Raw genomic sequence first — 25,372 nt, forward strand, 5'->3', positions numbered from 1 at the left:
AGAGGAGCACATGTGTGGCACTTGTGAATGAGTAACATTTAAATAGGCTGTGGAAGCTAACCAACACCCACTGAAAAAAAGAAGAGAGGCACTGGTTCTCATATCACCAAACTGCACCCACTTTGTGGATAAAACACAATGAAGGTTTACCAGCCTAAGAAAAGTTAATGGCTCCAAGTAAGGAACAACTGATGCTGTTAGAACTTCTGAGCTGAAGGAGGCTGGAAGGAGTATTCAGCAACCACACACCTCACAGGCATGCCAAAATTGCTGGTGTGAAATCTAGGTTTTGAACTCACAAATGGGAAGTGATCTGCAGGAGTCTGATGAAAGTATGAGCATGGTTCTAGCGTTAAGGGCACGAGTACCACTGGCTTCACAGCCTTAGACACTCCGTAACAGGATGGACCTTACCACAGCCAAGAACAAGCATGCACTTTGCTTTTGCCATAGGAAATGAAAACAAAGGAGATAAAATTAGGTCAGAAATCTTTTCCTCTGTATCACCCATTCTGGTGTATGAAATAGACATTTACACATCTACTGTGTTAGTTCAGGGCAGAATAGGGGATAGGGACGTAAGAATAGCTCTTCTGGGTCAGACCAAACGTCATGTAGGCCAGGTTCCTGTCTCCAGCGCCTCAGGAGGAAAGGAACAGTGATGCAGTGACAGTTCCCAGCACACTCGCCCAACTTCTAGATCAGCGTCTCAGGGACTTCCCAAACCAGGGGCAAAGTTGGGGTGGTTTTTGGTTGTGGGGTTTTGTTTGTTTTTGTTGTTGTTCAATGCCCTGTGATGTGCGGCTTTTCCCCTGGGACCTAGTCTGAACACTTTTTGCTGCTTGCAAACTGTTGGGCTCCTGAGTGTCCTGTGGCAATGAGTCCCACAGGTAACCACTTGGTTATGTGCCTCCACACCCTGAAAGAACGTGGCTGACAAACCCCAGCACTCACTTGGAAGCTGGGCAGCTGTGACGGGCGTCTCCAGCACGAGGAGTAGGCGAGCCTGACCGAGCCTCTGACCTCAGCCAGTGCCGTCTTCCCCGGATTAATCAGCCTGGAGCTGTGGCTGAGAGAAGCACCCTGCATCCAGCACTTTCCTTCCAGAATCGCGGGAGATCCTTGGCGGTGTGGCCTCATGTTGAGGGGACGAGTCCCACAGAGGCGACTGCCACCTCCGCTTCCCTCAGGAGAGCCTCTGGCCAGGGCAGCGGCCACTACCTCAGAGACGCGTCCGCCCGTCCGTCCGTCCTTCCCCCTCAGGGAGCGCAAACCCGCTCTCGGGGAGCGCCGTCACCTCAGCGGCCCCGCCGCCCCCTTAACGGTCCCTCAACGGTCGCGCCACGAGCGCACGAGCGCGCGCGCCCCCACCCCGTAACGGCTGCACTGTCTCAGGTAAAGCGGGGCAGGAAGGCTGCAGGCTACCGCCGGCCGAGAAAGTTTTCACTGCAAAAGCGACCCCAAAATCTTTATTTTTGCTTCAACCAGCCTCGAGGAGGTGAGGAGGAAAGGGCTACGGCTCCCGCTCCGCTCCCGAGTAGGGAGGACCCGCACAGTCACCTCAGCGAGCGGCGGGCGGGAAAAGCCGCCTCCTCCACGCGGCGCTGCCTCAGCCGCGAGCGCCGCCGAGGGAACGCGCCCGCCCGCTGGTCCTGGGCCGCCTCAGCGAGGCCGCGACAGGTTGCTGCTCCAGGTCGCCCGGGAAGCACCTGCGGAACGGGGCTTCCCGAGGGAGGCGGGACGGGGCGGTGCAGCGGGCTGCGACCTTCGGGGCGGCCTGAGGCCGAAGCCTGCCAGTTCCCTCAGGAGGAGCAGCAGCCACCGTCCGCGGCTCGCTCCCGCCCGCGGCCAGCTAACCCTCCTCTCTGCACCCTCTTCTTCGCCGCCACCTCCTCCGCCTCCTCTCCTGCCGGTACCTGCCTTCCCCTACTCCTGCCATTCCCCTCCCTCCTTGCCTCCCGCCTCCTTCCCCCCTCATGCATATGGATAGACGCATGCGCGGGCGGGCGGCCTCCCCGCCTGCCGCCGTGGGCTAGATGAAGCCGAGCGGCGGCGGGTTTCCCAGACGGGCGGCCGGCTCCCGGGCGGTGTGTGTGCTGCATGTGCGTGTGTGTGCGTGTGTGTGTGTGTGTGTCTCGGGGGGGCGGGGGGCTCGCCGCGCCTCCACCGCGCGGTGGCTGGCGACCGGCGACCTGAAAGAAATAAAAGGATCGGGATAATAATCGCAATAATAAAAAAAAAAAAAAAAGGAGAGCGAGAGAGAAAAGAAAAGGGAAAGAAAAGAGGGAGGCGAGAGAATAAGGAGAATAAAAGGAGGCTGGGCTGCTTTGCATTGAAGACCGGGGCGCTATTGAAAGCGCCTGAAAAGCGGCGTTGTTCGGCGCGGGTGCGCGCCGCGGCCGGCGCGGTATATTAGAGCGGGGCGGCGGCGGCGGGCAGCAGCAGCGGCGGCGCCTCCTCCTCCTCCCCTCCTGGCCCTCCCCGTCCCGTCTCGGAGCGAGCGAGCGGCGGCGGTGGCCTGCAGGCGGGCAGCGCGGCGGCGACGGCGGCATGCGTGCGCCCCGGCGGGCAGCCGCGGCGGCGTGCTCCCTCGTTCTCCTCCTAGCCCTGCTGGGGCTGCGGGCAAAGGTACGTACCTGGGCGCCGCGCGTCCTCCCGGGCTGCAGCCCCTCGCGGGAGGGGAGAGGAGGGAGGGAGAGGGGGGAAAAACTTCAACGAGCCTGAATTAGGCTCTCGAGTCCGCGGCGCAGAGCGGGTTGTAGGAATTTTGCCGCTTTTCTGCGAAACGCGGCTCCCGCAGTGATTGCGGTAGGTGGCTTTTAAAAAACCAGGACCTTCAGTGGTGCACAAGGCGCTTTTGCAAAGCTTCTGCAGCGAGAGTGGAGTTACTGCTGCTAACTTTTCTGCAGAGATCGCAAACGCAAAAGTTCTCCTTGCAGCAAGACTTAATTCCCTGGAAATAAAAATGCAATTACTGCAAATCGCTTTTTTTCCGAAATGACTTCTTTTTCCTTTTTTTTAAAAAAAAAAAAAAAACTAGGGCTAATTGCACTCATGAAGTGACGAATGAGCAAGGTCTGAATCTCAGCTGGGCAGCCTTGAGCCGAGAGGTTATTTTCCCTGTCTCAGCTGCACCTCAGAGAAGGCAGAGGGGTTGCATTTCCAGGGTGGTGTAGCTGCATCGTTTTGTTGGGTTTGCCCTTGTGTATCTACTCTGGTTTGGTTTGGTTTTATTTCCTAACGATTTAGAAGCCTTCCACACACACAGTGTTTTTGGGAGTTGGCACTTAAAGGTTCCTTTTTAGCATTAAAGGCATTATTTGGTTGGGATGATTTATGAGCCTTTCTCATGGATGTCTGATAGGGAAAAGCTTGGCGTGTTTTTTGGAGTGGTTTTTTTAATGTAATGCGCGTGGTTCTTGAAAGTACACTTAAAATTACTTTCTCTTGTCTGCAGAGTTGTAGATTGTGTTTGGGGGAAAAAGTGAGGTAACTTTTCTTGTTTTGGTTTTCTTTTTTTTTTTTTTTTTTTCTCCTCCGGTTCTTTCTTGGGATTAACAGGTGACTTTAGCGTCGGGACAGTTTGAGTTGGAGATCTTATCCATGCAAAACGTGAATGGTGAACTGCAAAATGGAAATTGCTGTGATGGCACCCGAAACCCAGGAGATAGAAAATGCACCAGAGACGAGTGTGATACCTATTTTAAAGTTTGCCTGAAGGAGTATCAATCACGGGTCACTGCTGGCGGTCCTTGCAGCTTTGGATCCAAATCCACTCCTGTCATCGGAGGAAATACCTTCAATTTGAAGTACAACCGGAACAATGAAAAGAACCGGATTGTTATCCCTTTCAGCTTCGCCTGGCCGGTGAGTTGCGTGGCCTGCTCTGGCTTTGCTTCTGTTGGACAGTGCTGTTTGAGATGGCCATAGCGAGCTGAGCTCTAACTTCTTGCATAGGGGGAGAAGGAACAAGGATTGGGGAGGGAGCAGGCATCTTGGCAAGAGCATCGGGAATCCGCAGTGCAGAAATGAGTAAAATGTGGTGGTGTTTTGTTTTTGTTCCCTGGGGCTCACAATGCACAGCCTGTTAAATTTGAAAGTCAGATGTGCAGTGAGGGGGATCTAAATGGGTCAGGGAAGCAAACCCAGTATCTCTGCACTTTACAGCATGAATAAGTCTCTTGAGACTTAGAAGGTCAGAAGTTCATTTATTTTTTTTAAACTTTTTTTTTTTTCCTTTTTCCTAACCAGTGAAGTCTTGGGCTTAAGCCAAAAGAGCAGTGGGTTAGGGGCTGTAGAGGGATCCCGTGTGAAAAGTGTGTGTCATAGCTGGCCTCCTTCCCTGGAGCGTGTTTGGGAAGGCTTCCTGCTTCTCCCAAGGGGAAATCTCGCTGCACTGCTTGGTGTTGATGGGAACTGCTGTTGCTGCTCTTGGTGAAGTAGATGCCAGCTTTCCTGGGAAACTTGCTATGTTTTGAGGTACTTGCAGAGTCTAGAAGGTAAAGACCGAGGAAAGCCTGGCCTTAGCTTTTGGTCCATTTCACCTACTTCTCCCCACAGCATAACTTTTCCTGGCTACTTGCCTCTGCGGTCCATAGATTCTGGCTTCCCTCTAGTTCTGTGCAAAAGCTGATGGCTGAAGGAAGTGGGGCTCTTTGCCAGGCACTTTCCCAGCGTTGCCCACTCTCTCTCACCACTCTACAAGGCTGACCGGTATTTGCTAGAGGATGGGTGACCCCTTCATTAGCTGAAGCCTGCTTTGTTGTTGGTCATGTAAAAAACACTTGCTTAGACTTCAGTGCTGCTTTTATCTTCTGGGGTGCTCAAGAGGGTTGAAGCTCTGATATGGTCAGCTCTGCAGAGGAGTCCTCTACTCGCTGCACAGAAACTGAGGACCATCTTTCCAAAATGGCCACCACCCAGGACAGTCCCACAGATGCAGGCTTGAGGGCCATAGGGTTTCTGGATGTAGAAGACTGCCATGGCCTGGGATGCCAGGAGATGCATTGTTTTGTGCCCAGCAGTGCTGCCTGTGGGCAAGTGAAAACTGAGGATGACTGGTGTGGGGGGCTGTTACGCATACGTAACACTTTATCTGTTGTGTTGGCTCTCTGGGATGCTATGGTATGAAAGCTGAAAACTCCCAAATTTATGCTCCTAAAACTTGTATTTAGCTATCACCTAGGAAACAAAACTGTTTTTTCCCCCTTTCCCTTCTCCAAAGGCGCTGAGCAGACAATTTCCCACCAACTGCCTTGGGATATGTTGGTGCTCAGCAGTTTTGAAAATCCAGTCATCCTAACCTAGATGCCTAAGGTCATTTTTGCAAGGGGAAGGAGGGCTCTCACATGCGCGCTGGGGAGGGGTGAATCTTGTATGCTATCCTCTGTCACTATCACTGCTGGCGAGGTGGAAGCATGAGTAGACTTTCCGCTCCCTCCAAAGCTTGGCCCTTCCTAGTCATATAAGGACTGGTTGCTGGGAGGGCCTGGACCTTTTCTGGGGTGAAGGCCCACCCCAGAAGCATTTCTGCTCCAGTTGTCATGTAGGCACCCACTTTGTAGTCCTACAGCCAAGTGCTGCAGGCAGCCATGTGTTCTTGAAATGTCCTGTGCTGCCTCCTACCTGCCTTCTTCTGTCAGTTGTGACTTCTGGAGTATTGAGGGCTGGAGATGCATAAGGGTGAAATCAAGTCTGTGTTTTTAAGGAGATAGTATTACAAACTACAATAGCAGAGTTAACAAAAGTATTCTCTGTTGGAAGTACAAGTCCTTCCTTTCTTTCTCTTTTCTTTCTCTTTTTTTTTTTTCTATCATGAAATGAGATAAAACTGTTATCAAATATGCCATCAAAGGGATAAAGGGCTTTGTAAAAATCTGAGGTATTTGAAACTCTGCCAATGGCTGCAGTGCTTGTGTTGCAGATTTTGACTTTTTTCAGAAAAGTCAGGCTCATCTAGCCCCCTTGCCTGCTCCCAGTAACTAGAGTGCCTTGAATCTGAAGATATGTGTATGTATATAAAAATGATGCGAATATTGAACATGTTCCTTCTAACAGCCCCTCCCTCCATAGGATTGGGAAGGGAAATCTGTACGTAGAGGGTGGGTTTGAGGGTGTGTGGGGACCCTGGGAGAAGTTTCTTAAGCTTGCCTGCATCTTAGTTAAAAGAAATGCTTCTATTGTCCTGCTGAATCTAATTGAGCACTGGAATCCTGCAGCAGCAAAACTCCAGTGCAGCCTTTCAAATATGTAAAACTCAACGACTTCAGACACTCTGGTTTCCAAGACTGGAATTTTTTTGGAATAAACTCTTGCATATTCCCATGCAGAAATGCACTTTTTGAGATTGTGATGATAGTCTGTTTGCAATTATCAAGCCTGCCTCCCAGCTTTAACTTCCATAGGACCCAGCTTTTATGCTAGCCATTGTGACTTTCAAATGGCATTTGAACAAAAGAATATCTAATGTGGCAAAGCTCTTATTTGTACGAAAATTGTGTATACAAATCACTCTAGGCATTTCAAAATCTCTACAGATAAAGTGGTAAACTTAATTAGTCAACTCAAATCTGATGCTGCAATTTCAGAGCTTAAAAGAATTTCTTTAGACGGGTGAATACTGTTGACTTTAGTAAAAGCTTGAGACTAGCATTGCATTTACCAATGTGGCTAATCTTGAGAGTTGTCTTTGAATACAGCCAAATGAAAATTACAGCAAGGGTAATAGGAGCTAGACTGAAATGTTAATCGTATTGCACTTACATATTCAGAGATGAGGATAAATTTTTATTGTTTGTGTTCTACTGTCTGAGGGAGGCTTTTCTTGGATGTTCCAGCTCAAGTCAGTAAGATTAGGAAGTCCTGTTGCCTTGACTACTTAAATAAATAAATCTCTTCCCATGTCAAGGTGCCCCCTTATGCCATTTCTGAAAAATAGTTATATTACATTAGAGGTCTTTATTCATCACACAAGAGAGGAAGAAAAGAGAATGGTGTGCTTTAAATGGATTGTTAGATTTGGCTTGTAGTTGTAATGTAGATTTGAAGTGTCAGAGTCTTATTAATAACTTATGTGGTTTGCTCTTGTCAGTTTTGATACGTACCCCTGTGAGTAATGGGTGGGGAGATGGTGGGCTATAAATTAATTTAAGTGATGGGAGGTTTGAGTAAGTTGCTAGGAAACAGGGCCACAGACCAGCATAAAGAATTAGAGTGCATCAGAAAGCTGCCCCTGCAGTAGCTAGCAATTCTTCAGTAAATTGAAACAATAGTGATGATGATTAAAAAAAAAAAAAAAAAACAAACCCAAAACACGTAGGCTTGCTTCTTGCATTCATTTTGAGACTTCAGGGACTTTGTTGACAGGCAAACTTGGCTTACGAAGCCATTTAGAGAAGTATGGTACAAAAGAATTTCCATGTTCCACTTGTCAAAGTCTGTTTCAACAAGTTTTGTTTCATGGTAGACACATGCTCTTCTCTGATGTAAATCAAATCTATTGCCTTTCTTAAAGAATCCAAAATGTGATGTGTGCTAGACCTTAAAGGATCTGTGCGTGAATTAACTAAGCAAAGCTTAGCACTAAACTTTGCTTTTATGTAAAGAAGGATCTTTTGGGGGTTTGGCGAGACTCTGAGTAAAAAGGAGGTCAAACTTGGCAATTCCTTTGGTATGCATAGCTCCAATTTCAAACAACTTGTTTATCCTGAAATTATGATCCTTGTAATTATTTAATATTGGAGCCAATTGCACCAACACACCGGGAAACTAGTGAGGTGGAAAAAACCCCTCCAGCATCTAAATCTCTTTAGCATAAAATACAATTAAAAAGAGTTTGGAACATCTTATTTCAGCCTTACTCCAAAAAAAAATATTAAATAGTCAGCCTTTCCCCTTTTTAATGAAAAATCTTACTGCTACTGGTTCCTGAAGACATAAAATATGTTTTCTGGGTAGGCGTTGTTTTTTCTGGCTAGAAAGAGATAATGAAAGAGCTTTAGTGTTTTTTAAGCTTCATGAACTTTTTCCCTGTCTTGACACAAGAGGTTTCCAAAATACTAATCTACAGCTGATATTAAAGTAACAGCCTTTTGAATCTGACAGAAAAATATCACTTCATTCAGCTGCTATTTTTATTTTAAAAAAAAAAAAGTAGGTCACTGTCATAAAACTAAAGTGTTTTTTATTTTATTTTTCCCTCCAGTTAACTTTTCAAAAAGTTGTAGAAGCAAATGCTAGATATTATTCAATCTTTTCTTAGAGTGCCTGCATAGTCATCTTGGAGCATGGGCAGATCAGAAGAAATTTTTATAATATGCATATTAATCAAATCCATGCTGTGTCATTTATGGTTGACTAATAATTTAAGAATTAATCTTCAGCACTCAAAGTGCAATGTTTTGCCTAGGATTACTATCCAAAAAGGAGCTGAGAGTATTAAGTGACATCTGAAGCATAATTAGCATCCACAAGGCTGTTTTTTCCCGGGACTGCAGAGAAGTGATGCATCCATTCAGAGGTTTTGGACTTCTTGCATGTTGTTAAGAGTTATTTATGTTCCAGTCAGTTCAGAACTTCATCTTCCTGGTAAATCTACTTGACTGTATTACCATAATATGTCTAAAAATAAATCCTCATCCTGCCTGCTCCCAGAACTTTTGTTGTGATAAAGGCCTGCTCCAGTTTAACTTCAGTGGCAGCTGGATTGGGCCTGGCATTGAAGCCTATTCCTAAACTTTCTCAGACTACGTACATCCAGCACTGTCAGCTTATTTATGCAGCTGGAAGTCTGCATGTCTGTAAATGAATTGCATAAAATTGGTACTTTATGCTTAAAATTCTAGTTAACTCAAGGACACTTAGCGCTTCATTGTGGACTGAAGACTGGAATAGAAGTAAACTGGTTCTGAAGCTAGTAAAGTTGGGCCTTAGCTAATTGAGATGATGTGCTATACAAGAGGCTTGCACTGTCATACATGGCACTTATTCGAACTTCAGTTCTTAAGTGTGATGCCCTGCAGTACATGCAAAAACCTTAAGCTACAGTTCTTAAAAGTATTTCTGTCTAGGTAATACTAATAACAGGATTGGTTTTGAAAAGTCAAGCTAAACTTGACTTTGCATTTCTGCTGGTGAACAGAAGTTTTATGTTAACTGGCACAGTTCTAATAATTTTAGCTGGTAACCCATATGCCTTAACATGGGGAAAGATGTCAAAACTAGAAGCTGTTGCGTTCATTTCTTGTTAGTCTGTGGAGCTCATGGTTCTGTGGTCACTGTTCTGTAGTATAAATTATGCTCATTATTCTTGTAGTATTCAGAAGAAACTGTAAAATGTGGATAGAAGTGGTTAAAGTGGTTTGTAAATAGTCAAACATCCAGAGTCCTTTACCAGCTCAACCCAGTTCTTATGCACTTAGGTAAATAAGTAGAAAGGCTTCTTGTTCAGGCTTGCTCTATGTGAACCTGACTGTTTTGCTTGGCTGGCTACTAGGTATTCTGTCTATTAACCTTGCCACCCTTTTGTAACTGGTGCATTTAATTATCAGTGGGATGCTTTAAACAGGTAGGGGGACTGATAAGAGCAGGTAATCTGCTTGTTGGGGGAAGGTTGAAAGCAACCGTTGACATCTTGGCCTACCTGCTAGTCTTTGACAAGTGGGGCTCCGTGAGAAAATAACTCCATAATGAGATAAGGTGCTGATTAAAATGCTGTTGTCGTACGATGCACCCTGGTAGCTGAGATAGCTTAAAATCATTAGTTTCAAAAGAAAGAAAAAATGAGATGCTATACTGTTTTCTCTTCTTTTCTTTTTTCTTTTTTTTTTTTTAAAGGAGGGGAGGAGGGAGAACCCCAAGTCTCCCCGTTCTATTCCAGTACATTGTTCAGTTAACACATGCTAGTTTTATGATTGGAATACATTGCAGTCCGGCCACCCAGACAGAGGCATTGACTGCTAATATTAACCAAGAACAATAGTGTGGCCGTACTGACTGCAGTGAGGATTACAGAACATAATGGGGCCTATCCAAAAATAATGCTAATACAGGACAAGCAACAGGAAGCAGCAGTAGACTCAGCATTGCTCGGCTCCCAGACAAACCATGGACTTACTTCACACAATGGCAACTTCAGCACATTATGTATTCACAGGATACTCATTATTCCAGCAGGCTTGCCAGATCAGAGATCAGCCTGGTTTACTGGATGCTTAAGCGTATGCATAGTTTGGATAGCGGTACTTTTGTGTCCTTCATCATTTGGCAGGAGGGTGGCAGTTGCATCGCAGAGAAGGTCTTGACTTTGGTTACTGTCTTGGCTTCTGCCAAGGCAGAATGGGGGGGGAAGTTTCTCCTGGAAGCTGCTAATATAGTTAAATTTGTTTTCATGTCTTCTCCTTTATGTGGCAATGAAGTGTTTACCGGCACTAACAGCAATCAAGAAACTACTCAAAATGAAGACTAAAGGAACAGTGTGCTCTGTTTTCATGTGGGCATATTCTGATGAGACTCTTGGCTGGGCTGCCTGTTTGAGATTCAGCCTAGCTCCTCTCTGCCATGGACTCTGAGGCGTGAGATTGTTACAGCTTAGACTCTGCTCTCTCAACCCCGTGTATATAAACAACAGCTTTATAGAGTGTTGCATTAGTCTTATGTAGGCTAGCCCAAAGGAGAGCTTCCTGATGATGTTGCATTCAGCAAAGGGTTAAGAGGGTGAGGTAGTTTCCCTTCTTTTCCCACGTACATCTGTATCTCCTCTGGATGAGGAACTGGTTGTCTTCAATTCCTTTGAAGGAATAGTCTGTTGTCAAAGTTGACTGGTTGACCATGGCACGATGTTGCGGTGCATCTGTATAGCGTCATCATGACTTGTCATGTGGCAACAAGGTACCCAAGTGAGAGTCCTGCTGACGTTTAGAGGAAGTGGTTTTGTGACTAGCCTTAACTCTGCTTGGAGATGCCCTCCTCCCTGGTCCTTGCACGCTTTGAAATACTTCTCAGTTTTTTCCTCTTCCCTATCTCACCCCCTCCCAGCTGAAGGGAGGAGGGATTACTAGAGCTCTTAGCAATTTGCTGTGGCAGTGTGCCAGTCTCCTAGCCTTCTTCCCTAGGATGCAGGCAGGATGCGAGCACTGTTCTCAAACTGGTCTTCACAGCTGTGCATGACTGGCAGAGTGTGAGGAGAACATTGCTGGGTTTAACCTGCTCTCCTTGTTTGGCAGAGGAGGAGCAGGCACAGCATTCAGAATGCAAACTTCCCACTGCATTTGTCTAGTCATGGTTTCACATGCTCAGCAAAGCTCTTGCATGGCTTAACCACAAGGATAGGAGGGAAAGAAGTTTGACTAGTTGCAACCCCTTTCAAAAAGGAGGCAGTCCTTTCACTAATGAGCCTGAAGTTTTAATCTTGCTCTGTCCCAGTGACTTGTAGAATGCCTTTAGAAGCCAAAGTACAAACCCACCTCTTCTGGGTGGATGTCTGGATGAAGGGAGAGAAGAAGGTAATCAAGCTGACAGCTTTAAACACCTTCTGCTTCCATGGAGCTGCTAGTATTTCATTTAAATAACCAGAAAAGAAGTTTCATTGCCCTTTGAGACCCTTAAAAGGGACAGTTTCTGGTGGGTTTCAGGGTCTTCAAAGTCTTACTTGAGTTGTATTATCAATGCATCAAGACTAAACCCTGGTGCTTTGTCACTGGGGAGAATAGCCCTTGCACATTGGTGCTTGCTTTGTTTTTTGGAGTGTGAACTTAACCATTTCCATTCTCACATAGCTTAACTCATAGGAGGTTTGCTTAAATTTGACCATGCTGCCTTTTAGTCCTCTGGGCTGATTAGACTGTAGACGTTCTGCAGACTGTGCCGGCTTGCTGTTCCTTTCAAGCTGCCTTTCCTCTCAAGCCAGAATCCCTGCCTTCTGGTCAAGCTCAGGTTTACAGTGGCTAATTGGGTGTGACTCTGGAAAGTTCACTGCTGCCTTGTTGCCTAGGTCATTGCTTTGATGGAATAAGGTGCATGATGTGGAATTCTTGTGTCTGGATATATATATTTATTCAAAGATGGGCAGAGGTCATCTATGGGCATGGGAAAACTTAAACCTCCACGCTGTAAGTAGTCATTCCTGAGATATCTGAATTGTTGATCTATAGAGTGGGGATGATATGCACTTTCAAAAAAAAAAAAAAATCTCAACAGTGCAGTCTTTGCACAGAATTTTTCTTGGGGGGGGGCAGGGGGTGTGGAATTGGCTAGAGGTGTGCAATAGTTGGATTGTCAAGGGGGGCTTGCTGCTGTTATTGTGGGGCTGCGGGTGTCTCTGTGCCTTTTGTTTAGAAGTGTCCCATCTTGAACACAAAGTCTTGTCCTTTCTTTGCCCCGTGCTGAGAGGGACAGAGCCAGAAGATTAAACTGCCATTCTTTGTGTCATCCCTTTTCAGGATGGGGATTCTTCATTTAAAATATTCAGATGAGGTGAGAGGGGGCACATAGGAACAAGGGAATTGCTAGGGTAGATCTTTTCCCCCTGCATTTTGTTTCCATCCAGTTAAGCAGAAGTGACTCCTCTCTTTAAACAAACTGCTGTGTGGTGTTGGAAAGTGGTCACACAAGTATCTAGCAACAGTAGCACTTAAAGCTAGGATTCAGCCTTTCCTTTCCTTAAGGGCTAGGTGTGTTGGTAAACAGTCCTGAGAACCAACCGGGAACTGTTGCTATGAGTTTAGACAAAATATCTTCCAAAACAATTATGCAAGGCCGAAAGGAAAACATCCTTAACTTTATTGGAAGTACTGCTAGTTGCCATAATTCATTCTCTATATCATAATATTTTTTTTCAAGCTTGCAGTAACATGTCGTGCTTGTGCTTCTCAGTGTTGGTAATTAAACCAATGAGGAAGCACCCAAGATTGCACTATCTATATCTGTAATATGGGTCAGGAGCTCTATTCTGGTTTTGTTTTGGTTTTTTTTTAACCTCTGACTTGTGTAAGGACTTCTTAAATCTGCTTTAAACAGTGTTAAATGATCACATTGTGTTTTACTTTATTTTCCGAGTTTCTTTCAAGTTGACAACTTGGTCTAGAATAGTAACAAATAACATGTAACTTTCATAAAATATTAACCAGAAGTGGTTTGGGCCAGTGGAGCCTCTGCATAGAAGTTTGGGCGCATGTCTGAGCTTGCCCAGCTTTGCTTACTTTTGGAAGCATTTTCCCACAGTTATCAGTGAACGAAATGGAATCCTAGTCTGCTTTGAATATGAAACATATTTAGGCTATATTCCAAGTCGGTGTCCATCACAAACTAGGTTTTCATTCAGAGGCTGCATGCTGTGTCCAGTCGTGAGAAAGCAGTCTACTTCAACTCTTTTTTTTTTTTTCTCCCCCGCCCCCCCCGCTCTTCTTAAGGAATTTGAGGTCTGCCTTACACTTGCACCTTGTAGCAGCTTACTCTCAGAATTGTATTTTGGTTTCTATTACAGAAAAGGTGTTAAGTGTTGCAGACCACAAATGAGCAGACTGTGACTGAGCACATATACAGTTAAGAAGAAATAAACCTTACGATACACAGCTTCTATGGCAAATCATCAAAACCCTTTATGGAAAGTTTTTATTTATTCTATTATTGTTCCACTCAGCAGAAAGCGATTACACTTATTGCCTCATTGATAGTTATTATTATACTCTTTTACTTTTCAAGTCATATTTTTTCCTTATTTTACCTCAGTTTGTTTTTTGGAGTGGGGTGTGTTTTGTTTTATTTTTGAATCATTCTGTAAGTTTGGATATGGCTAGGTAAACGGCAGTTTTGAAAGATACAGCCTGGATAATAATATCTCAGAGTAAAGCTGAGGGAGGAGAAGACGTTTTAATGGCTCTTGTTCTCAAGTTAGGATTGGAGATAAAGGTGGCTTAGATGTAATAGCTGGCATCTTTCCAACCCACGGAGTCACTTCAGTTAGTTTATGCTTATGATTATTATTACTGGAGTGCTAGCGAGCTCATTGGCAGATTAGTGCGTCTGTAAATGTGACACGGGGTGGATAGTGCGCCTTCCCTTTCCCTGCTCTTCCACATAGTCTGATCTTAGCCTTTGTTTTACAATGCTTCTCTCTCACCCCGCCCCCTTCCCATATCCATCAGTTCTTGGTTACCTGATACTTGTGGGAGCTGCGATGGCCCTCATGCAGACAAAGCTTTCAAAGGGGGTGCTGAAAAGCAAAGTCCCTAGAGATTGTGCTGTCAAGGCAGAGCACAGTAATCTTAGCAACACTTCTTGCTTTCAGGATGGTTGGGGGAAGGGACATTAAGACTACTTTTCTGTAACTAAAATTCTTTTGAAGCAGTTTTTGAGGGTGGGGGTGTTGGGTTGGGTTTTTTGTTTGTTTTTTGATGCTGCTATGCCAGCCCGGTGTTTTCTGTCTTCCATGTGCAATTCTTTAGCACATGCTTTATTGTGGCTACAGCATAGTGTCAAAGGCTGTACTTCCTGGTTAAGTACATAAGATTCATTAATGATGACAAACATGAGCTATCCAAGGTGAAAGGTCTTCTAAGTCAGACTGGATAAGGTAGCTTATGGGGTTTCAAGAAGATCATGTTTGTCTCAAGTATAATCTATTACCTATTTGTGTTTTCAAGTATTCTGTTTTAGGGCAGAGACTAGGATTTTTTTTTTTTTTGCAATTAATTTTTTTTTTCCCTACCAATCATGTGTGACTTTGAAACTAACATTTATTTCTCTTTTGCAGAGATCCTACACACTGCTTGTTGAGGCATGGGATTACAATGATAACTCTACTAGTAAGTATTCATTCCTTTGGTTTATTACTTAGAACACCTTGATTTCCTGTCCATTGAAAGGCCTTTGGCAGTCTAACTAGCCCACTGTGAGTGGGGCATGAGGAGGGGGAAAAGCTCTCCCCCAGACAATTCAGAGCAACTACTCCAGGCTCTGCAGCAGCCTGTCTCCTTCACATTGCCTGTAGAGGGTGAGTAGCTTGCTCACCTAGGCACCAACAGTTTGATGCCTAAAAATAGATGCTGTTAATTCCCTCTTTCTCCTTAGGGAGAATAAAAGCCAAGGGGGTTATTCAGGTTTTTTGTTTGGATTTTTTTTTATTTTATTTTATTAAGAGTGATATTCAGAAGCCTAAGTCTTGTTGACTTGGGACCTCTCTATAAACTAAGTACTTCTCAAAATTGAACATGCTGCTTTAAAAAAAAATAAAATTCTCCATAAGACTTGGTGTAGATACCCGTCTAATGACTGGAGATGAGAAACAGGAGTGACTACAAGCTCTTCCTTGGGAGTTGAATGTCTAGGGACTTATATTCAGGGCCTGAAAAATATTTATCAGACACCACCTGGTAGAGCTGACTGGAAATCAAGGGTGGGAATCTCTGGCCTGGAATGTCTTTGGTTGGTTTCAGAAACTTTGTGCTAAGCTTTTTCCTGATGACTGGAGGAAGCTGTATAAAGACTCTTGGCACATGAGCTGTTCTGCTGTTACTGAAGTAGGCAAAATTAGCTCTATTTTCAATCTAAGGCTTTAAAAGTGTGTGGTAAAAGCCACAGGAGAAACTATGAATCTAACTCATAAACCTTTTGTTGACACAACAAGCCTTTTCCTTGAACAAGGAAGCAGCAGCACTATGGCCCATCTTACACAAATCTTGTAACAGCTTCTTGTAGTCCACTTTGGAATGCCAGGTGACAGCTGCACAGTAATGAAACGGACTTCAAGAAAGAAAGGCCTTGTAGAAATGTGTACAGTGCTGTGGCTTTATGTTTTTAATTTGTAACAAGTACACTGCTTGGGAGTGGCCTTTGAGTCTGGGAAACTTTCTGCACAGATCTGCTTTTTAATTTATTTATTTTTTTAATATATATGGGATATCCTATTAGTTCTAGAAGAGAAGCTGTCCATTGCAAACGATTCGTGTAACCTGTCAGTGATGGCCACGGTTTGTTACAACCGGCCACATTAAAGCAGTGGCTGGGAGACTTCTTGGCTTTTGACTGTGGAGTGTTTTATGGGGGAGCGGAAAATAGATTGCTACTGCAGCAGAGTTGTATTAAAAATGGAAGATCCCTGAATTCAAAATGAAGGTCTTGTTTACAGTAGAATCTGTGAGGTTTTTTTCAGACTGGGTCTCTGCCACTTTTACTATTATTAGAGCTCATCTTTTTTCATGAAACAACTGCATTTCCAAAGCTGCACAATGAACCCTTTCTTGGCTTTCATGTTCTGGAAGTACAATTGTCTTCAGACAAAATTGCCTCATTTCTCAGCAGTGGATTTGACCAAGTGCAGACATGTTCTTACATATGTTCCTGATTTGCATTCCTCCTCTAGCTTTGCTGTCACATATCCAACTGTAGGTCACTTCAGTCACTGCACTACACAAAGCTTTTCCTTTGTACTGCATCACTTTACTTACAGGCAGCTTTCCCATAGTTGAAGAATAAGTCTTGAAGAACTAGTTAATAAAATCATTACAACTAAACAATTGTAATCATATAAAGTGATGAGCATTTTTTGATGTCCAGGATTTTCTTTTACCCTATTTACCACTGAATTGTAAGGACTCTGTGAGAACTCTCAAAAAAAAACCAAAAAAAACAAAACAAACCCTAAAAAAAACCAAACCCCAAACTAGGTTTAGTAGGTTTTGTGTAGCTTTTCAATAGCTCTAGCATCCTCTGATCAATGCAGTCCTTAGGAGATCCTAGAATGGATGCTTCCTTCCCCCCCCTCTACATTCCACTCCTCCTACGTTCCCTTTACCACATACTCTCTCTTGTCTCACTTCCAAGAGTGGCTTGCAGTTAAATTTTGGCCCTGTTGAAGTTGATGAGAATTGTGCTTTGTTGGAGCCAAGACTCAACTTAAATGGTTTTCTTACTCTGGTTCTTGTCTAGATGCCATCTTGCTACTGTCGCTTCATACATAAAGTTAATGGGGCTGACATTGCATCTCAAACTATGTCAAAGAGCTATTGTAAATTACTGGTATCAGTTGCATGTGAATTCCAGTCGGGCATAAGAGACTTCAGCACAATGTAAACCAAGCCATAGCTGGAAGTTGTCTGAAACAAAGACTTTCAAAAATAACTGTGGTGTCCTTGGCCACCCAAACTGCTTAGAGGAGTCTGGGCTTTTTTTGTTGTTGTCGTTTGCTTCCTGATGATGGGTAGTTATAATTTCCAGAAATTGGACCGCTGGAAAGCAAAGGAGGGCAGTCAAAATAGCCAATTTCCCTGTGCCTGAAACCTTTGATACAGTTGCTCACCGAGTAAAAAGACAGATTAATAGCTCTGAAGTGTAGCCACAGAAAGTGAATGAAACCAACAAACTCTATGACAGTGAAGTGCAGAGTGGAAGCTAAAGATGCATGGAAAGCCTCTCTCTTCCACTTCATCAATTTCTAATCAGTTAGTATTTCTTCTAACATTTCAATCAAAGCACAGGATTCTGGGTCAGATGATGTCAGGGGAGTTAGGAAGATTACTTTCTCTCAAGCCTGGCTGACTACTACTTTTTATTCACTATTTAATGCTGCTTTGGGATTGCTTACTATAAAACTTAAAACATCGTTGGTGTGGGCTAAGAATGGAAGAGTTGTTGCAATGCCTTCCCTGAAGTCTGGGTCACCATGCTTGTGTAAGTGCATACTGACAGGTGGGAATAGGGAAGGGTGGAGAAATTTTTGTACAAGAAGGAACATGCCAATACTTCATTGTGAAAGCTATGGGTGATGGCTAATGGAAAGGGATCTTAAGTCTGTGAGACCTTACTCAAATTTAAATGTATGGTGGTAGCTTTATCACGTGTATCAAATGAAAGGCATTTTAGCCGTGATCCAGCTGGTTTTCATCTGGGCCCTTAAAAAAATAAAGTCCAGTGGACTAATAAGGATGTTTCCATTTGAGTTCAGCCTGTGGTTAAGGGCTCAAAAGAGCCGGTGGCTGGAGTGAGATGTCATAGATGTACAGCAAGGACATGCTTCCTAATGAGCTGGCAGAGGCAAGAGGAAAGATCTCTTTTTTTCCAAGGCGACTGTTTTTCTGGTGCCAAGGACTGAAATAGTTGTCAGTGGTATGTTCCCAACGGGGAACAGGAAAAGACTGGAAAAGCGAGTGTGTATGTGGGGGGGTGGTTTGCAAAACTAAATTGAGTGTCGTTCCCCTTTTCTTCTGCCACTTACAGCAGAAAAAGATAGAGTTGTTTTACTTGCAAGAAACAGGATGTCTTTATGCATCTTGGTATTTGGGGAAATGCGTTTGCTTTCCAACTGTGCTGTAGATCGGGGTGTAATCTTGGCAAGCGCAGCAAAGCCATCTCCAGCACGCATGAGTGGAACTATAATCGCTTGACTAGCCCCATTCAAGGCGAATAGATATGCATCTGCTTAAGTACCTCTTAGAATTAGTCAGTAATCTTGTTGATGAGATCTAAGAGCCTTACACCTGCACAGTACAGGACATGATATTGCTCTGGATATACCAGTATGGAAAAGTCCTTAGGCGTCTACATTACTTGTGAATGGGATTTAAATTAATAAAGGCCTGCATGCATTTGAAAGTCTTGTGCATAGATGTGGGGTTGGGGGCTTAGTGCCAATGAATAATAAAAACTGATTTAAATGGAAAGTATTATAGAACCAGAAATACCAGAAGGTGAATAAGAAGTTGTTGCCCTTAATTTCACACTGTAAACACTTAATGAATGCTGTAGTCTCAAGCCAAGAATACCCCCCAAAAAGGGGTAATGCTTACAGTGTGTATGTATTGACACGTTTCTGTGGTTGTGCAGCAAGTACTTTGACTTGACTTTATTCAAAACTGCAGACAAGCAGGCAGGATCTAGTGGTGAATTGATAATGTGTATCTATCTGAGGCTTGAGAAGCCTGTTTGGAAGTTCTTTTTGAAAGCTACAAATCAAAGGTCCTTAGCAATACGTTTAAAAGTATTTTAGATTAAAAACTGCCTATATGTCATCTTAAGCTTTATGTAGCAACTTCATTAGTCTTCAGCTCTGCATTTTATGTAAAATCCCCAAACCTTCTTTTGTAATTGTTGGAAGAACAAGCACAGCATCAGTACGTTTTAATTCTTAACACTCCAATGTGCCAGTACTTCACACGCTACTTTCTAACACATCGTTGGCAAACTGCCCTTCTACCTAAATTCTTCTGTCACTGGATTGTGCTCCCATATACAGAACAGTATAGCCTGGTACTTATTCTTGTTTTTTGTACTATGTCTGCACAGATATTTTGGCTGTTTCATGATAAACTTTCACTTGGCAGTCAAGTGCTTGCTAGCAGCAGGTCGTAAGGCAGTGTCAGATCATTTAAGTCACAAGACCTGGACTACAAAGTGAAATGCCACAGATGTGTACAATGTTCCGAGCTAATGTGAAATATTATTATTTCAAGCCATAATTTAGATGGTTGTGGGGTGCTCTAAGCCGGAAGAGTTTTGCTGGAACTAAATGTCAAGTAGAAAGTCTAAACTTTGAAATGCTCTATAGAGAGAAGGGGGATCTGGAGCACATATATGCAGTAATTTAAGTTCTCTGCTTTGAGCTCTAGTAGTCTTGACTTTTTAGTGTCAGCTAACATCTGAAGAGAGAATTTCCATGGTATTTCTTGGCCAAAACCTGGTGCGATCGCTGATGTCATCCGAATGCCAGAGTTGCTAGTTTTCAATTTAGTGTTTACGCCAGAGTCCCAGAAGGCTGCAGACCTTTCGTGGTGCTTACATTCAGTTTGTGGACATTGCTTTTTTAGGCTATTGTAGTACGATGTTTTTGTAAATATTCCAGTTAAAAACAAAACTAGTATCATGAATGGAGAAGCCTGGAAAACCACATTATGTACCAAACTATTTGAGCTAGAAGTAAAAGCAGCTGAATTTTCTTTAATCACGAACTGTATGATTGTTATTGGATGTCCTTACAGTGCAAAAGAGATAAGTGATTGGCAGTAACCTAACAGTCCCGTTTGATTTCAAGCTTTGTTCTGTTTGATAATGCTGCATGCATGTTTCAGTTAATGGTTTGTAGCTGCAGGGCAGCCTTATCTTGCTCTCTAAAACAGAAAATTAATAAAGTCAACTGGCTGTCTCAGAGAGTCTTGCCTGCGAAGCTAGAGAGCTATGATGTGGGAGGTAATGATACCTAAACGAAATTTTAACTCTGACATCTCTTCTGACTTCTAGATCCCGATCGCATTATTGAGAAGGCATCCCACTCTGGCATGATCAATCCAAGCCGTCAGTGGCAGACTTTGAAACATAATGCAGGAGTTGCCCACTTTGAGTATCAAATCCGTGTGACTTGTGCAGAGCATTACTACGGCTTTGGCTGCAACAAGTTTTGTCGACCAAGAGATGATTTCTTCACTCACCATACCTGTGACCAGAATGGCAACAAAACCTGCTTGGAAGGCTGGATGGGACCAGAATGCAACAAAGGTTTGTGATGAACCCTCGACCCCCAAATGATCAGCAGGCTTGGGTGGGATTTGAGTGCATTGTATCCAGGCTGCAATTCAGTGGTCAGGTTGTGCAGCCAACAGGGCTAAGGACTTGATGGGACAGCGACTAACTCTTTACACAGAGCACTAGGGGGAGGAGAAGACTAGTTTCTGCCTTGGTTTAAAATCTTGGTGAGGTCTGACAAGTACTGGGCACTTAGCAGATGTGTTATTTCTCTGATTATCCGCATCTTTGCCCTTGGGAAGAAAACCCAGCCCATTGACTTCAATGGGAGTTCTGCTGCTGACTTCAAAAAGGATTTCCCCTTTGGTGCAGAACTTCAAGACAAGCAGGAAGGAGAGACTCGCTTTAGAGCTGACCTGGCAAGTGTAAAGCTTTGGTGTTTGAAAAGTCCCAGGCTGTTTGTTCTACCTGAGATGATGTTTAACATGTTTATTAGGGAATGGCAACTTCCTAGGTAATTTCAGAAGGAGAAGGCAGGACTCTGAATAGCAACAGACTATCAGCATGTCTTGCTGACTGAGTTTACCTGCAATTTGAATCGACGCTCATCTTAATATCCTGTATGTTCAGAGATATGGCTCAAAAGTAAATCCAGAGTAGTTTACAGTTGCTTTGAATTGGATGTAAAGTGAGGAAGAGTGGCCAGTTCACCTGCAAAAGACAGAGAAAGGAAACCTGTAGACTCAAAGTGACTTGAGCTCTCTAAGGCGAGATGGCTTTTCTTGCATAGAAAGAACTCTTTGAACAGTGTTAGGTACCATTCCTCTGCAAAGCTAGCTGATAGATTTCCTATCACAGGGAGCCACCTACCTTGGTTTTCCTTCCAGTAGACTTGATAGGAGAGACTTGTTAAAACCATGGATTTAGTAGGATTACAATGCTGGTTAGAGATTAAAACATTCCCACGAGTGTGAAGATGCAGGAAGCAGGCAGCATGCTGATACTCTTCTTTTTTTGTTTTAACAGCTATTTGTCGTCAGGGATGTAGCCCTAAGCATGGTTCTTGCACAATTCCAGGAGAGTGCAGGTAAATGCTCCCGCTCCCTCCTTGTTTCCCCCCCCAAATAATTAAGCAAGTGATGCTAAACACAATAGGATTGGGGAGGGAGGGTGTTTTTGGAGTCATGTTTTTGACCAAGGCACATTATTCATGCTGACTTGCCCAGAATAAGGAGGGGAGCAGGCTTTCAATGCACTGATAATTTTAAGAAGCTTTTGGTTTGTCAAATGGTGGCACTGGGGGGGAGGAGGGTATGGAATAAATCGTGTGAATGCTGCCTAATGAGCACTAACTAATTGTTTCTGCATAAATAGTGCAAATGTTTTGTGGGTATGTTTTTTGTTTTGGGTTGTGGGTTTGTTTTTTTGTTGGGTTTTTTTTTCAACAGCCTGATTAATAGGCTTTTTCAACTACAAGCTTGAAGTACAGTGTGGCTTTTCTCTCCTCTTCTCCCTTTCACTGTTTCCCCCTTCCTTCCTCCCACCCCCTGGTTTCTTCCATCAGTGGGCAAAAGTCAAGCATTCTTTAGAATGGGATTAGTTAAATCTCTCGGTTCCTTTACCATTGTGAGCCAGGCTCTGAGTGTTGAGAGGTTAATAGCTGGGATGAAATCTTGTCAGTAGGCTCTGATGAATGTAGAATTTTGCTCCCATGCTTTGAAGTCCATTCTGTTCTGGCAAGGAGACAATGAAAAGCAGAGTTTATCCATAACGCAACAATTAAATATTTGGAATGCCTCAAAATACATAGCATATATTTACATCACAGGGAAGTTTTCTCCCTTACTAACAGAGGGTTAATGGCTATTAAATGGGGACACCCTTTATCAATACACAAGTTGTAAGTTGCTTCACGTAACCCTTTATCATTTCTGTTTATATGTGATAGGGAACTGAGGGCTTCTTAGATCACAAAATGTTCATATCGATCCCCTATAGGAAGGGTTAAAAGTGAAGCTTGGGTATTCACAATTAAAACTCAGAAGTCTGAAGGAACAGACAGTAATTTTTCTGCCTAACAAAAACATATTGGTGGATTATCTATTGCTGGAAACCTTTGCATGAAGTAGACTGCTTTTCCTTCTAGATAAGCTGTAGTTCAAACAAGAACTAAATCTGGGGTGTTTGACAAACTATATAATATAAGAAGTCAGGCTAAATAGTCACAGTGGTTTGTTCTCTCTCTCTGGCCCTGTAATCTGTGCTTCAAAACCAAAACAAAAAAAATCATCAAGGAACATTCTGAAAGTAAGGTAGGAAGTAACTTCTCATCCTCCACAAGAGACAAGGCAAAGTGAAAGTCAAGCTGCGGGATGGACTGTTGCGGGTTGTTCAATGATTTCTTTAATGTTTAGCAGCACTGATATAAGCTGGTTAACCCCCAGAACACCAAATCTAAATCTTTTTTTAATTAAAAAAAAAAAAAAAAAAAAAGCTTAGCAAGTAGTAGAAGTATTGGGGAGGCCAGATGGCGAGAGGAGTATATCAGTCAAGGCTACCAGTGATTTGTGCTTCTGTCATCAGAATAAACATGCCTTGTAGGGGTTGCTGTCTCCTAGTCAGAACAACAGGCTTTGTTTCCAGATTTTTTTCTTTCCTTTCTCTTTCTAAGTCTCTTACCTCCCACTCACTGCCCAGACATGCGCTAGTGCCCTTATTTACTTAAGGTGCAACTTTCCCACACTTGATTTGCATAGTCTTGAAACAATGCTGTCCTTCTGGTGCTTTCAGATAACTGCTGCTTGCCAAGTTAGACCAATATCTTTAAAGTGAACAGAGAAACAAGATTTTATTTTCTTTTAAGTTTTGATGAGTCATGTAGCCTGTATGTTACAAATGCAACAGGGTTTAAAAATAACATCCCAGCAGAAACTGCTCTGGGTTCTGGTACAATAGACAACTTGCAAACATTCTTAAAATATCCTTTTCCCTTTTGGTGCAAGTCACTTTCTTTAATGCAAGCCAGCCAACAAAACCATATTTACTCATGAATCACTATACAAGGAAAGCTAACTTTAAATTTCTCATGAGAAACTGCTGCATACATATTATTAAACAAGAATTGTTACCATGAATTTTTTTTTTTGGAATTGATATCTAGCTTTTTTTTAATGCCCATAGTCTTACCCAATTTTGTTTGTTACACTTTGAAGCTGATGTCTGAGGAAAGCTCATGGCTCTCTTTTCCTGTGTGTTTTGGGTTTTTTTAATTACTTGTTTCTCTATACGCTTGCTTTAAAGAAAACAAAAAAACATCCCTTTGATTTGGCAGAAAGGAGTAAAATTCTCGATTTGGATACCTGGCTTTGCAGGTGAGGCCCCTTAGTTTTCACTTGTGTGCAAGATCACAGGCAAATTGCTTTGAATGCAACACAAATTAAAAGGGTATGTTCCCAAATTTTGATCTTTGTGCATTCTTATTATATTCCCTATACAGAAGGATTTTCCAAGAGCTACTTGAGAGAGGTTGCTTTGCCTGATCTGGTTTTCTTTCATGTTCTTTGCACACAAAGATGCATAAGTTGTACTAGCTTCCCCCCCCAACCACACAAACTAATAAGAATTTCCCATTGACTTTGAATAGGCTGCTATTGAAATAGCTAGTTAAAAAAAAAAAAGTTAATTAGGATGCAGTTTGTCACCTGAGATTTTTTAGAAGGGAAGTCAGCCTTACCACTAGCTGTGTGTGATTACCCAGTGGATAGATCCCTCTTGCTTTTTCCCATGAGAAGAAATTGCCAGTAGAAGAATGGTGGGGGGTTTTATAAATAGAAAGCTTAGCTGACTTCTGTACAGATGAGGCTTGTTTTCATAATTTAGTGACAGCTTAGTGCATAATTGCTGCTGATCAATTACTCTCAGGACCTGTTAATGAAATACAGTACCTCAACAAACCCTTGCTTTTCATTTTCAACTTGTTTTCCTTGTTTCTATCTATAGATCCAGTTTAATTTGAAGAATCCTTGGTCTGCCTTGCTAGTGAGAACTAAATGAAAGCCAAAATGAGCTTTCCCTTAAAGGGGCTTTACTTTAAAAGAACATCTTCCTTTTAAGTACAGAATTCAGGTAGTTCATTGATAGTGGTAATAAATAATTTAAATAATAATAAATTCTTTTCCAGATATGAGATTAAAGTTTCTCTAGAACTGGATATGTTTTAATGATTCCCTGAAAAGACATTAGCATAAGTCAAACTCTGAAATACACTGACAACTGATCTTCTTTGAACTTGTGTAAAATCCTGATGTGTGCTGTTCTCTTTTGTCCCTTACTGTGGCCCAGTGCAATCTTGCTGTGTATGTGTTCTAGTTCCGAATAAGGTTAGCTTCCGATGGAGCAGAGAGCTCCTCGTGCTTTGCCAGTGCCTTGCCGAGGGCTCAGATTTGGCGTTTATGGTTTTGTTTGTCTTCCTGAAAACCCAGCATGGCTGAAATGCCTGGAACCTTGTATTCATGAGGGTCTCTGGATAACTATTGTTTCCACTGACTTTTTCTTCCCCCCCCTCAATTTATAAAGCACTCTGTCAAAGTCCAGAGATTGATTTGTAGTGCACACCCACCCTCTCTGCCACATTTGTATGAGGCTCCAAAAGAGTATTATTGTGCTGAACGGCCTCATGCTGGTTCTCTCGAACAGTTATTCTTTTGTCAGGAGGCTGGCTACAGAGACCTTGGCAAAACTACTAAAATGTTTGTTTACAAAAAACCATCAAACAAACCTTGAATGGCTTCTCCCCTCCCCTCGTCCTGCCCTTCTCCCCCACCTCCCCAGTCTTTCTGCAAGCTTTGGAGTTCCACACTCGCATCTACACAGAGCAATTCTAACAGGTTTTTGGTTTGTTTCCCTGTTCTGATTTTCTTTTTTT

General features: G+C 43.2%; 1 protein-coding gene across 1 annotated transcript in view; it reads left to right on the forward strand.

The window, feature by feature from the left end:
• The first annotated feature begins 1,811 nt into the window (after nucleotides 1–1,811).
• The window catches only part of JAG1 (jagged canonical Notch ligand 1), a 36,828-nt gene continuing 13,267 nt past the window's right edge, over nucleotides 1,812–25,372 (forward strand). Inside the window, exons 1-5 of the mRNA XM_054822015.1 lie at nucleotides 1,812–2,628; nucleotides 3,562–3,867; nucleotides 14,750–14,801; nucleotides 20,227–20,481; nucleotides 21,475–21,535. Coding sequence (XP_054677990.1) covers nucleotides 2,551–2,628; nucleotides 3,562–3,867; nucleotides 14,750–14,801; nucleotides 20,227–20,481; nucleotides 21,475–21,535 — 752 coding nt within the window. The 5' untranslated portion in view covers nucleotides 1,812–2,550. The remainder of the gene's footprint in view (nucleotides 2,629–3,561; nucleotides 3,868–14,749; nucleotides 14,802–20,226; nucleotides 20,482–21,474; nucleotides 21,536–25,372) is intronic.

This window comes from Grus americana, chromosome 3, assembly GCF_028858705.1.
Source record: "Grus americana isolate bGruAme1 chromosome 3, bGruAme1.mat, whole genome shotgun sequence".
Classification (NCBI taxonomy): Eukaryota; Metazoa; Chordata; class Aves; order Gruiformes; family Gruidae; genus Grus; species Grus americana.